Genomic DNA, 13888 nt, shown 5'->3' on the forward strand with positions numbered 1-13888 from the left:
GGCGGCGCTCGGCGGCGGCGGGGCGGCGGCGGGCGGCCGCGGGCCGGGGGCTGCGCGGCGCGGCCGCCGTGAATGTGCAGGCGGCGGAGGGCGGTTAGGCGTTCGCGGCGCTCGCAGCGGTGTATTGTGGGAGGCCGCCGCCGCCAGCAGCGAGCACACACAATATGTGGTGGCTCGCGAAAACGGGAGGCAGGAGCCTGGCGGCCAGCCCGCGCCGGTAACCGGCCCCATGTGAGACGGGAGCTCGCCTTTCGCCGCCCGGAGACGATCGGCCGCCGAGCGCGATGTCTTTCCGAGAGACCAAGGCGGGGGAAAAAGCCAAGCACCCTGAAGATCATGGCAAAAAGCAGAGTTCAAGTGAGATTGGGTCTTTTTTTTTTCTATCCTCCTCCTCTTCTCCTCCTCCCTCTCTGCTTCTTGTCTGGCTGGGGTGGAGGGGGGACCCGGCTGGCAATTCCCCCATTTTAGGGCTCGCTTCGCGGTGGATTTCCTCCCTGCCTGGGTGTGTAGAGCGGGCGGCTGGTTTAAAAAAAAAAAAAACAACGAAGAGGTCTTTGTTGAATATTTTTTTTTAACTTTATGGTTTTCCGTGTGTGTTTTTTTTCTTTTCTTCTTTTCCCTTTCCCCCTTCCTCTCCCCCCCTCCTTCCCCGCGTCCAGGTTGGATCAACGGAATGGAGAACAGCACGCAAGCCAGCACTTCTGTCGAGAAAAGAAATCACCATTGGAGAAGTTACAAGTTGATTATTGACCCGGCTCTGAAAAAAGGACAGCACAAACTCTACCGTTACGATGGGCAGCATTTCAGCATGCCTGTGAGTGGGGGGGTCGTGGGTTTCCCCCATTGTGTTGTGCCCCCCCATCCCCCCCCCCTCCGTTTTACCGGCGTTTTTGGGGGCTGGGGGTCCCTCCGGGTCGTGGTAATCCCCGCCGTGGCGCATATGTGTGGGAGGGGGGTCTGGGGGACACACACACGCATACAGCCACCAAAGTTACTGCCACCTGACACTATGTGTTCAACTGTCAGGAGCCCGAGAAGGAGCCCAAACGTGCGGCTTTATTTCTGTGTTTCCAATCTGTGTGCATTTCCCAGCAGTATTGCAATTTGACACGTGTGTGTGTGTGTGTGCTTTCCCCTTCCCTTGAGACAGCCCGTGCTTCCTCGGGGTTTATTTTTTCTTTTATTTCTGTCTTAAATTTCAAGCCCTGTTACTGCTGTTTTTGTGCTTTTTCTCCTCTTCCTCCTGCCAGAACTCGGGAATCGCTCCTGTGGATTGTGTCAGGGATCCCAGAATAGGGCGAATATGGACCAAAACTAAGGAGTTGGAGCTGTCTGTCCCTAAATTCAAGGTACTGCCCCCGACTTTTGGGTTTAGCTCTGTATTCTTGTTTATCCGGGAGTGAAGCTTCAGTTCTGAATAGTTTAATGGACCGTTTAAATGACCGTCATATTCTTATTAACATTATTATTTGGCAAACTGTTTAACAATAATCCTCCTCTATAAAGATAACGAGAAATCAATACATCTGTCTAACGAGATCACTTGAAGGTTTTGGAGCTGTGACTTGGGGGCTCCTCGGGTGGGGGTCGGCGGAGGGGGGGCTCTCTGCTGACAACCCCGCTCAAAATACATGTTTGTATCCCAGAAAGGAGCCGGTTTCAATGAATGGCTGCAGCGGCAGAGGCTCTGCTCAGCTCCAGGGTTCATCCCACAGCCTCGGAGGCAGTTTTCTTTCCCCAAAGTTTGCAGGATGCTTTAACCCTCTCCCTCCCGTGCCATGCTTACACCCTCGCCTACAGTTGTTAACGATGACAATTACTTTTATCCCCCCCTCACCTTGTGCCCATTTCCAGATTGATGAGTTTTACGTGGGGCCAGTGCCTCCCAAGCAGGTCACCTTTGCCAAGCTGAACGACAACATCCGCGAAAACTTTTTGACCGACATGTGCAAGAAATACGGCGAAGTGGAAGAGGTGGAGATTCTCTACAACCCCAAGAACAAGAAGCACCTGGGCATCGCCAAAGTGATCTTTGCCACTGTAAAGGGTGCCCGGGAGGCCGTCCAGCACCTTCACAACACCTCTGTCATGGGCAACATCATCCACGTGGAGCTGGATACGAAAGGTGAGGTGGGGGGAAGGCACGTTTCGGCCTCACGTGTGTGTGGTTTGTGATGCCCCTGCCCGTCCCTCTCCTAAAAACCAGAGGCCGTTGCAGACTGCAAAGGGCCTGGCGATTTAAAAATATGAAGGGAGTGCTCCGGTCCCCCTGTGAGCGGGTCTGGTTTCTGGGGCCTTTGCAAGTCACGTGGAGCCAAATGTGTTGTCTGTTGCTAGGAGACAGCCCTGTAATTTGCAAAATGCTGCCGTCCTGCCCGTCCCCTGCCTGTGTACCCTGCCCTGTCCCCTGCTCTCTGCCCTCGGAGGCCTCTCGTGTCCCGCCATCTCTGTGTCCTAGGCTGGCCCCACTCGGCCACCTCCCCGGGCTGCCGGACCCGCTGGCACCTGGCTTCTGCAAACTTGGGATTTTTGGGCAAACCTTGGGGGATCCTGGGACCCAAATCTCTGGGTTCTGGTGGCGGCAGCGGGGCTGGGTGCTGTGCTTCGCGTGCCTGGCATTTCATTGATACTTAGCAGCAAGCTCGAGGCTGGCAGCAAAAGAGTGCACACGCAGCACTTGTCAGTGTGTGCGAGTGTGTAAGTGTGAGACTGTCTCTTAAAGCGACAGGAGCTCTGAGTCCTGGAGATAACCGACTCTCAGCCCCGGAACCCAGCCCTGGGGAGCCCAGTAAAGTTTCTGGAAGTGTGAAAGCATTGCGTTTCATTTCTTTGTCTTTTCTCTTGGTCCTCCAAGCTTCTTAGTGAAGGGCTTTGCTAAAACGTGCCCAAATTTTAGAAAATGTCTAAAGCTGAGGAGGTGTAGCTCAGTTGCCACTTGTAGTTCTTCATTCCAAACATGGCATTTCTAGTTTAAAACCGACTTACCGCACTCTTTCTTGGGAAGAGGACATTGTTAACACCATTTTCTTAAAAATGCTGATATTTTTGTTCTGTGTTAAGAGATTTTCAACGATTTAGCACACAACCGGTGCAATTATTTAGCAGCAGTTGATGTGCCACATGTAGTAAGAGGGTATAGTAGGACGTTTATTGACGTTACTGATGACTGTTAGAAGAAAAATCACAGTAGTAGTAGAATATTTTCTATTGTGAGCTAAGCTTGACCACACATACGTATACTCTGAAATTCTAGTATCACTAATTTTTACAGACAGGCTTCTTCCCCTGCTTGCTTTGAAACTTGAAGGTAAAAAATACATTTAAGAACAAATTAATCATTTGTAGATGTAATGATGTAAGCTAAAGCAGGCTTGTAAGTGGTGGATGTCTTAATGAGAGGCGTTTTAAAGAAGCTGATTGTGCTACATTCCTCCTTGTTCTCCTCCTTTATAAACGACTCTGCAAGTCTTGAGCAGACAGCTGTTGAAGAAAGTTAGCTGCGCATCAGGGAAATGAGGAGGTTTTATGCTTCTGTTTCTTGGGAGAAAGCATTGAAGTCTTGGTTTCAAATCGCATTTTTGTTTTGTTTGCCAGCTGTATTCTTTTTTTCCACGGTTGCATCTCTCATTCTAAAAGAGTAAGACCGTCAGTGTGCGATAATCTGTCAGAATCAAGTAAAAATGTTATTCCTAAAATAGCATTAGCAGGTTAGGACATTCTTAAAATATGCATGTATAGTTTTCAACGTTTCTTTCTAGTATTCAGCTTTTCAAGAGAATGAAAGGCTGGTTAACTTGATTTTTGTAATCTAGCAAAATAAATGTTAAGAGCTGTAATCTAGCAAAATAAATGTTAAGAGCAAAAGTGTTATTTTATCTCTCTGTCCAGAGCACAGGCCTGGGAATCTGGAACTAATAAATCCAGTCTCCTCATCTAAGGCAGACTGGTTTAAAGCAACTTCTCTGCCTCAGTTTATCCATCTACTGAATGGACACAATAATTACCTGTCCTTAGAGAAACAGATAGAAATCGTTTCACATTCATAAACCTCTTTGAAAATGAAATTGTAACTTTTACTGAATTATAACTGGGATCTAGGAGGAATTACAAAACTTTCTAGCAATTACTTTGTATTTATCTAAAAACAAGTTTTAAAGTCAGCCTAACACTTTCCATATCCACAGCGTTACAGTCTTATGAGGGGGGGCAGTGTGTGTTCATATTTAAAGCATCTCTTCAAGCTCTTGTCTTGAAGACATCTATTTTATCATGACTTCAGCTGAACAGTTTACATAGTTGAGGATTCTGTGGCTCAAGACTTTATGAAATGAGATTTGATAACCAAATCACCTCGTCTGAAGCATTTATTCGAGATAAATGAGTCTTTTCCAGTACACAGAATCGCGCTAAGGGGTGCTTTGCTTTCAAATGGCACAGAGTGGTTCAGAGGGAGTTTGGGGTTTGATCCTGCAGGACTTCCTCATGAAAGTAGTCCCATTTCAGGGAGATCTTGCCTGAATTAATTTTCTGGGCTCAGGTGCTGGGTCTGTCCATTTTTCTATATATTCTTTATCTCTCAGAGCAAAATTCAGACAGTTTCAGGGTCTGAGTCTGTTGCCTTTGAAGCTGATGACAGATTTCTTACAGACTGCAGAATAAGTAGGATTGGGTTTTTGTAGTAACGAAAAATCCAATATTAAGAAACAGGGTCTTTGTAGAGTTTAGGAATCAAAAAGCTAAGGCTCAGTAACAATATATGGGATAGTTTGCGTCTCTGGCTTTTATTCTTCAAAGGATGCCTCTGAGCACACCTTGAAACTAGCAGGAGGGAAAAAAAAGGATTAGTCGGTGTCTTTTTGGAAAAGCAGCGTTAACGGTTTTGTCCTTGGCATTCCCATGCACCGTGTTTGCATTAATAACAGCCAGTTTCTGCTAGCAAGGTGTGTTGAGAGCTTTCTGAAGTGGCTCTGGGTGTTGGCAGAGGCTTGTCCCTTGGGTGAGAGTTTCACTTCTCAAATCTGCAAGCTATTTGCTTGGCACTTTGGAGAGGAGGAAAACTGCTGCTCTCCAGAAAGCGTAGTAAAGAGCAGAGCTGCCAAGCAGGCTGAGAAGAGGAAAAAGGATTTAGAAACCTCCTTGTCTTGGCTGGAGAAGGGAGTATCTGGCTTCACTTGCCCAGCAGATTGTTTTAAAATGATCTTTGCGAGCCTCAGAGGTGATACCTGCTCGTCTGTTGGGTGGATACGGCAGGCCGGGAGCGTGCGGGTGTCAAGAATATGTATTTTTATGTAGACTGTGTTATTTCTGTTTCATGAACTCTTCCATTGTGGTCTGTGCAGGTGAAACCCGCATGCGATTCTATGAACTGCTCGTTAATGGTCTTTACACTCCTCAGACCCTTCCCGTGGGCACCGAACAGGATGTGTCGCCAACTGTGAATGAAACTCTCCAGGTATGTTTGCTTGGCTTTTTTTTTTTTGTTTTCTTTAAGAATAACTTTCTAGAAAATTCCAAACAAACGCATCATTAACATTAGCATTTTAACACTTTTAATTTAGCTTCTTTTTTTTTCGTCTTGCCACAGTTTCAGCAGATGTTACTAATTCATGTTTGAATATAACTTGTTCATAATTGTCGTAGCAAATGTAACTCCCTGCGAGTGCAGTGCACGTGGCTAATCTCTATGCCGGTGTCTGCGTAGCGTGGTAAGTGCTTTTTGTCTTTTGCAATGAAAAATACATACTGAACCAAGAGTATGTGCCCTATTAACATCAGAAATTCCTGCAGTTAAGAGGGCTGGATCAGATCTGTCCCTGAGATGAGATTATTCCCTTGAAGTCAGGGGGAATGATTTACAGTGGTACATTTGGCCTAGCGTCTGCAGTATGTAATCCTTAGCACGTACGTTCTTCAGCCTTGCTTAAAGGCTAAAAGATGGAAGGTGTCTGAGCTTGAATAGTGGCACCAATTTTCCAGAATCTTCATTAGTCACTGGAATCAGTTGTTAATAAAAGCAGTGGACAGAATTCCTGAGGACTTCCAGGGGTCCTTTGATATTTAGGGTACGATTCCCTAAATGGCTTTGTACAGTTACCTGCTCTGCTGCGCACCTCACTGGGATGGGGGGATGAGGGGAAGTGAAACCTGTTTCTGTGAAGTCGTCAGCCCCCTTGGCTTGTCTAAATGTACTTTGGCTCCTGATTGTGGCTTAGGAGCCCACTTTAAGGCATCAAATTTGAAAGAGATTTGGTAGAGATTTTTTTTTTTTTCCCCTTCTCTTTACTTCTCTGCACTCTTATGACTTCTTAAAATACCATAATTTTATTAATTCTGTGATCAGGTGTTTTTGGGACAGGTAAGAGCTGTACATTGAACATGAAATCCCATTGATCTGAAAAAACAAAATTCTCCTCTTCTCCCACCAACTGCTCCAACAGCAACAAGGCAAAGCCCCAGTGTACTCTTCACAAAATCATAAAGAGGCTGATTCTTCCTTACTTCCCAGCAAGGTGTTTTTAAAGGCAGGAGGGAGGCAAGTAATGATGTTGCGGGGAATCCGCTATGCGCAGGTCTGGCTTTTCATTTCTGCCGGTTACAGCACATCTCCAATAAAAATGGACAGATTTGTTCTTACTCCTGTTTCAGGGTTAACAGCAAAACACTTAATTGATGGTATCCTCCCAAGTAGTCCCTGCTGTAATGATCTTCAAGATTGTTTCTCTAGATATTGTGTTCATGTATTATATTATCCTGAATTGATTTTTTTTTTCCCAATTACCACCAAAATTATTGCTTTGCGGGTAACTTGGACCGTTTGCATCTTGTTCTTGCCACTAGAATCTGCCAACAAGCTTGTATGCTGTTGTAGTTTAGTTAAATACTGACATTTGCTTTCCCCCTCATGCAGAACAGCAAAGACCTGACAGTTTTGCAAGCTGCAATCCCTGCCTCCGGGCCATATCCATACCCCACTGAAAAACTGTCCACATTACATCTACACCAAAGGTGCAGAGATGGGGATTTTACCAGGAAGCACATGCCTCACTCCTGACCCTTTCTGCGGGTTTTAAAACAGTCGAGAAAGAAACTTTCCTGGTGTCCATGTGGTCATGATCTCTAGGGGTCACACCGAGAGCAAGTCCACAGTATGGAGTGGGTGAGATGTGGGTGAGCGTAGCAGGCAGGTGAGAGCTCAGCTTGAGTTTGATGGTGCTGGCATGTTACAAGCAGGTTGGTTTAAGGGTGTCTCTACCTACCTGTGCTTGGGAGAGGAGCAGCCAGCCCATAGTCTCACTGGTTTGCTGACCCGGTGTGCTTTTGGAGAGTTGGAACTCAGTCCTACCTCTTCTGCTAGCAGGAGGATTCTCACTGAGGTCTTGCTTTGCATTATGGAAAGTTGATTCTGGTGGTGATGATTAGCGTGGCACTGTTATGGCTCAGCAGAGTCTGAGTTGGAGCAGGGCTGCTCCTAGAAACCCCCTGAATGTGCCCGTGAAGTGAGTTGCAGAGCAATTACTTGGCTGCTCAGTAGGCTTGTAGGTTTTCAGTTTCAAACGCCGTCATCGGTAGTGCTCTACCTGAGCATTTGTCTTTGGGAAGACATTTAAAATGTGGTTTTAGCAGTTGAGAACTTTTTGTGCCTTTTATACCTGTAGCCTTCTCCCTCGTTGTTACAGATGAGCGTTTGGTAGAGAGCGTGGTGTGTCACCTCCTTCGGTTGGACCAACACAAAGCCCTGCTGCATAGGTTTGGTTGCAGGCAGCCAGTTTGCCGATTTATATGTTTTGATTTGTTCACAAAAAAGGTTAAATTGGTAATTTCATATCTCAGAATTTTCTTAATTATCTTTCCTATTAGCAATGGAAACAAGCCTTACGTAGTCGATAGAAATTGAAACTCTCTTAGCTGTAAGTATTGTGCAAGTCTCCTGTTCACTCATGCTCTTTTGGGTGTAGCTTATAAAGAATACTGTTGTATCTGCTTTTTTCTTCCTCCTCTTACAGACAAGTTCCTCTTTGCTTGCCTTTTTCTTTTAAATCAAAGGGAACTGTTAATAATGGATAATGGTTTGTGTTTTTAGGGATGCTGTAACCTATTTTTTTTTTTTTTCCCATGGAAATCAGTGCAAACTCCTGGGTACTGAACTCCTCTGAAAACCAAACAGATTAAACAAGTATCTTTTTAAAAGTGTGTGTTTAGGTGCTTTTCTCTCTTCTGTTTTTATAGTTGACGGATTCCCTGAAGCGCCTGAAAGACAGTAACCTTTCTTCTGCGGGATCATCTGTTACCCCAAACAGTAGCACACCGTTTTCCCACGACACAGCCTATTCCAGCTGTCGTCAAGACACCCCAAACTCCTACAGCCAATTTACCCCACAGTCCCAAGGAACACCTCACACCCCACGGTTAGGGACGCCGTTTTCCCAAGATTCCAGCTATTCTAGCCGTCAGACAACGCCCGTGTACCATTTCGGGCAGGACACTGCGTACAAACCGAGGAGACACGAAACAAAATTTACGGATGCCTACAACCGTCGACCCGGACATCACTACGTTCATAACGCGGCAGGTGTTTTCCGAGGGACGGAGCATCAGTTTAGTACGTTCAAGTCCCATCAGCAGGAGCCAATTCAGTTCTCTCACACTCCTCCCCTGAGCCATTCTAGTTCTTCGAGCTACAAATCTGCCTTCTCTCCCTACCAGGCACCAGCTGTGTTTCCCCAGTCCGACGAGCAGCAATTTCCCCAAACTTCCAGGGAACAGAGTACCGGAGACCTGCACCACCTCCCACTGAGATGGTTGTGGAAAGCAGCACTGCCACTAACATTGATTTTGTCCCGGTGAAGGAGAAACAGGAGGAGCCTCCGCCCCTGCCCGATTCGAACTCTGTTCCTGAGCCGAGCACAGCATCCTTCTCTCAGACTCCAGAGAGAAGCGAGACCCCTGGCACCCCCACCATGGAGTCAGAAATGCAGCATAACAGTTTAGACTCAAGGATTGAGATGCTCTTAAAAGAGCAGAGAACAAAGTTACCCTTTCTTAACGAGCACGACTCGGATAACGAGATCCGAATGGAAGGTAGCCCTATTTCCTCCTCTTCTTCCCAGCTCTCTCCCATCCCAATGTACGGTTCGAACTCTCAGCCCGGTTACAGAGGTCAGACGCCTTCCTCGCGCCCTTCCAGCACAGGCTTGGAGGACATTAGCCCGACGCCGTTACCTGACTCTGATGACGACGAGCCCATCCTTGGGACGGCTTCCCTGAGTCAGAATTCTCGGGGGACGTCGGAGGCCAGCATGACTCCCATCGATCAGCTGAGCAGGACCTCCAAAATCGAAACCTCGGAGGCTAAAGAAATGGTGCCTGGTGACCAGACTCCAACGTCAGAAAAAATGGATGAGGTAAGTGAGCTGGAACTGAGTTACGAAGCTCCACGCGGATCCCCAGAGCGGGACAGGGCAGGGAGTCGCCCTTTACTTTTAGAGTCATTAGAGCGTAGCGTTTCCGGTGGCTTTTTCTTTTACTCAGGGCAGCTGGAAGTGAGCTAGATGTGACACAAAGTGATGGTCTTAATCAACTCGCCGGTCTCCAGCTTTCCTTGTTTACAATAGCAGCCTGCTGCAATTTATAGCTGCAGGAGAGCTCAAGGACTGCACAAGCCACGGAAGTTTGGCCAGTGCTGGTGCTGTGCGAATGTCCTGGGTGTCGACAGACACTTAAGCCACTGGAGGAGTTAATCGAGCACTTTCTGCCCTTGCTTTGGTCTCTGAGCGTGGGTGCGTGTGTCTGCACACACTTGCTTAACGGGGCTTTCATGTCACGCCGAAGTATTGAATACTATTTATGCCATCTGGTTTGAACGGGAGACAGTTGCTGGGTTTTAATACTCGCTTTGCTCGGTTGGAAGGGGGAGGCAGTTGGCTTGTGGGGGATGTGCTCCACTGAGTCTTCCAATAATAGAGCGGAGCTTGCTGCCTCTGCTGGGGCATTTGTGGCTGAAGGGACAGCAAGAGCTTAACGGTGTGGAGTGGTGCCAGCAGACAGAGGAATTACGTTGCGTGGAGGGTCTGTTTGGGAGGTCTGGTGCAACAAATGTGAGTATCGCTGCAGTGGACGTGTTGGTTCTATTCTGCCATGTCAAGGTACGGTCAAAATACAGATCTTTGCAAATGCCAGACCCTTTCTCCTCAGTGTTTATCATAGTCACGCAAGCAAACGAAACTGCTGTCCCTGGTGTGCAAGATCTGCGCGGTATGGGCACCTCAGCTGTCCAAGAGGGCTGGGCTTGTGTAAATGTCCCAAGTGTGGTAGATCAATTTAATTTACTCATGAAAGCTTGCTGGGGTTAAGCTGGCAGAATGGATTTCCCTCCAGCAGTCTGCAGGTGTGAGGTTTTCAGTGAGAAGTGGCTGCATTTCAGGAGAGGGAAGCTGCTGCTGTAGGTTTTGCAGAGTGCTTAACCGGAGGAAAAGCACTGCGGCCATAGTGCAGGTCTCAGTGGTAAATAGGGAAAAAAAAAAAAAGTAACTGTACTGGATATTTTGTTTTTCCTACATGTCTTTTCAAACCTGCTTGTCCTCCCGGTTGCCAGTTTAGTCTTTGAAACAATTCAGCTGCTTGAGGTCTCATTCATCATCTGGGCTGGCCCAGGCTTCCCTCTTGGGAGGCAAGTCCCTGGTCGGTGGGACCTGATGATGTATTAATTAGGAATGGAGTTTTGATTCCTGGAGCTCGATCTGGCAGGCTTAAGAGGGGGTACTCTTAGTTTGTCTAAAAAAAAAATGAAGGCAGGCAACCCTCATCTCCTCGCCATTCTGGGCTTGTATCTGCTCTCCTTGCTCTTGTGCAAGTGGGTTGCAGCCAATTCTGAGCGTGTTTAGGAAGATGGATGGGTGCCAGCATGGTATGTGGGGTCAGGCATTTTCTGTAGCCGAGATCAGCGTTGGGGACTGGCTGGGATGTTATATTTGTAGGTTGTGATGTGGGGCAGCGGCGTGCTGACGTTAGAGCCCACGTTAAGTCTTTGTCTCCCGTTAATGAGATGCTGGTGTGGGAAGTTCACGTGGATGGTTCTGCGATACAAAACGATACAAATGCCTCCATCCTCTGCAGAAGTTGGAAAGGTGGTAGCAGGGTCCCCGTGCAGGTCATTGCTGCCTTAGTCGTCTCCTTCTCCCCAAAAAAAGTTTGATGTTTGTTGTTAGAGCTGTTTATTCAACCCTCCTCTTGGTTACAAATCACGCTAAGCTATTCTGGCATGTTTGAAAAGTTGCCTGTGCCTTTCATTGCTCCTTCTGATGCACAAAAAAAACATCTCCATGTGGTTTTGCTTCCTTCCCCCGCCCTTCTCCCCCTGCCCAGTTTTTTGCTTTAGAAAAAGGCTCCCATGGCTTCCCCCCTTCACTGAAGGAGTGGAGCTGAGCAGTGACTTAACATAGGCTGAAATTTGAGCTGCAGCTTTCCAACTGAGTTAGAGAGGGGCATTGAGTCTGTCTGAGGGCTGGAAAGCTGAACCTCCGGCTTCAGCCTATTGTGATACCACTATTCAACTTCCAGTCCTTCAGAGAATCCTCCAGCGAAACAGAGGAAAGGCAGATCCGAATATTTCTGTGTGGCGTGAGTTGCTGAGCAGAAATGATATATTAGCGTAGGGAGGGCTCATTAAGTATCATAAGGAAGCAATAAAGGGCAGAGAGTTTGAACTTGTTATTTACTTCATATTTGGCTCTTCAAGGGCCAGAGCAGCTCCAGCCCAGCTCTCTTTGGGCGAATGCTCTAGCTGGGAAAAAACTTAGGATTCATAAGGATGCCAGCAGAGTCACAGGGAAGTTTTTCCTGCAACAATAAGTGGTTTTCAAGGGCATACTCCTGTTTTCCTATCAAAACAAGCATGATTTTTGTCAGTGATTGCTAATACAGTAACAATTGTTCTATAGGTGAAGCACTATCAAATTGTCAGGCGAGTTAACCACCCCAGGCTTGCCATAAGTAAAGGAGGTACAGCCAAGCCCCAGCAATTGCTCTGATTTATCATGCAAGACCCCGGAGTTTGATTTCAAGATCCGGTATGATACTCCTAAGCCAGAGCTTGGCAGGGAGTTTGGGTGTGGGAGAGGAAGGGCTGTGTGTCTGTGTGCAACACCTAACTCCGACTAATCTCAGAGCAGTGATTATGGTCTGCAGAGAAAGTCCTGCTAAGCTCAGCCGAGGGACGAGCACTGAGAGGTGGAACAGAGTGGGACGTGGGCAGTACGAGGTAAGAGGAGAAAAGGGATCCTTTACAACCAGCACAACCTGCCAGCCAGGAGAACGAGGCAGAGAGGGCTTTTTCAAGAAACTAGAGGATGGCAAGGAAATAAAACAGCCGAGCCGCATTGTTATTTTAGGAAACCTTTTGAAGGTAGCGACGTACAAACTTTCCTTCCTATGTTCCTGAGAGATAACAAGGAAAGAACTGTAATGATTTCTTTTTCACAGGATCTTTGCTGTTTCAGAAGTGCCAAGGTTAAGTAAGTACAGTTTGACATTTTGACATCCCATTTGAGCCAGGTCTTGTTTTTGCTTGGCTTGTTACAGGAAGAGGCCCTGGCTGTGCGTGCTGGGGAGGGTGACAGGATTATAACAAGACACTTTGTTATATATTGATGATGCCTTTTGTGTTCCAGCTTATGAACGTATTCGTTTGTGTGCATAGCTGGTGTGTAATAGGAAGACTGTATGATTGACAATGGTATTTTTCCAGATTTATAAGTACAAGAGTACTTTTTAATCGAGAGATCAACAGACTCCTGGTAGTTTGACTAAGCACCTAGTTACTGTGGTGGGAGTGGTGCCTTAAAAATGCCAGAGATAATCATAAAAATAAAGATCCTGAAACATGAATGAGGTGAGAGCCGTTCTCCTGCTGCTTGCTGTGAATTTTAGCAGATGGTTGAGGGAGCAAACTGGAAGTTGTGTGATGCACAGCAGCCCTAGGGACCCCAAAAGCCGCTGCTGTCACCAGCACCCCTCAGTGTCTCACTTGGTTGTTGTGAATGTTTTTAATGCCGTGCTTGATGCTGAGGTGCCTCTTACAGGGCAACGTCGGCATCCCTGTGACAAGCTGTACATACGCAGCAGATCCTCTTGCACTTACCCAGGGAGAGTTTCTGAGCTGTGCTTACACATAGATGTAGAGGTGGGTCGGGCTCAGCCCTGCAGTGAGATCTGCTGAAGTCCTGGAGGTTATGTCTGGCCTGAATTTGCACCTTGCATTGAAGTGTCTTCAGGTTCTTGTGCGGTTACGGCCAGAACTGGAAGAAATGTATGTTGAAGTGTAACATTGTCCCTCTGGAGCCTTAGCAGGATGTGATGACACTGTCCTTGAGACACTGCATCGTGTCTTGTGCCGCTCCACACTGCTGCGTCCCCATCCAGACCGGACTGTGGTTCAGTAGCTGGTAAATGATTCCCCTTTCCTACAGAGCCAAGTTCAACCTTTAGTTGTCACGAGCGCCTGTGAGACAGAGCAGTGCCCCGATGAGAGGAGCCGCAGGGGGTTCCTCTGCCAGCAGTACCCGCAGCGGTTGCCCCAGGAGCGGTCGGTGCCCCTTGGAGCTGTGCTGTGTGGGAGCGCGTCGGTCTCTGCCTGCAGAAAGATGCTCTTTCCTCCTGTACCCTGCTCCCATCCGCGGGTGTGCGGGCTCAGGGGCAGCGCCCTGCTCCTGGTACATTGACAGCGGGTTAGATGGAGCCTCCTAAAGACAGACCCAAACGCGCTCTGCTAAGGGATGTTTCTGGGCTGGAGAGTGCAGAAGTGATTTATTCAAGGTAAATGCACATTAAGGTTGAGAAGGTAGAGTCTTAAGAGCCGGGAAATTTGATACCTCGGTTTCCACAGTAACTGTGC

The 13888-nt window shown here is 47.5% G+C and overlaps 1 protein-coding gene across 1 annotated transcript in view; it reads left to right on the forward strand.

The window, feature by feature from the left end:
- The first annotated feature begins 216 nt into the window (after positions 1 to 216).
- The window catches only part of SETD1B (SET domain containing 1B, histone lysine methyltransferase), a 50542-nt gene continuing 36870 nt past the window's right edge, over positions 217 to 13888 (forward strand). The window contains 7 exon segments of the mRNA XM_086623225.1: positions 217 to 357; positions 660 to 814; positions 1251 to 1349; positions 1855 to 2125; positions 5340 to 5452; positions 8227 to 8755; positions 8758 to 9401. Coding sequence (XP_086479351.1) covers positions 285 to 357; positions 660 to 814; positions 1251 to 1349; positions 1855 to 2125; positions 5340 to 5452; positions 8227 to 8755; positions 8758 to 9401 — 1884 coding nt within the window. The 5' untranslated portion in view covers positions 217 to 284.

The sequence above is a fragment of the Tauraco erythrolophus genome, chromosome 19 (genome assembly GCF_009769465.1).
Source record: "Tauraco erythrolophus isolate bTauEry1 chromosome 19, bTauEry1.pri, whole genome shotgun sequence".
In the NCBI taxonomy this organism is placed as follows: Eukaryota; Metazoa; Chordata; class Aves; order Musophagiformes; family Musophagidae; genus Tauraco; species Tauraco erythrolophus.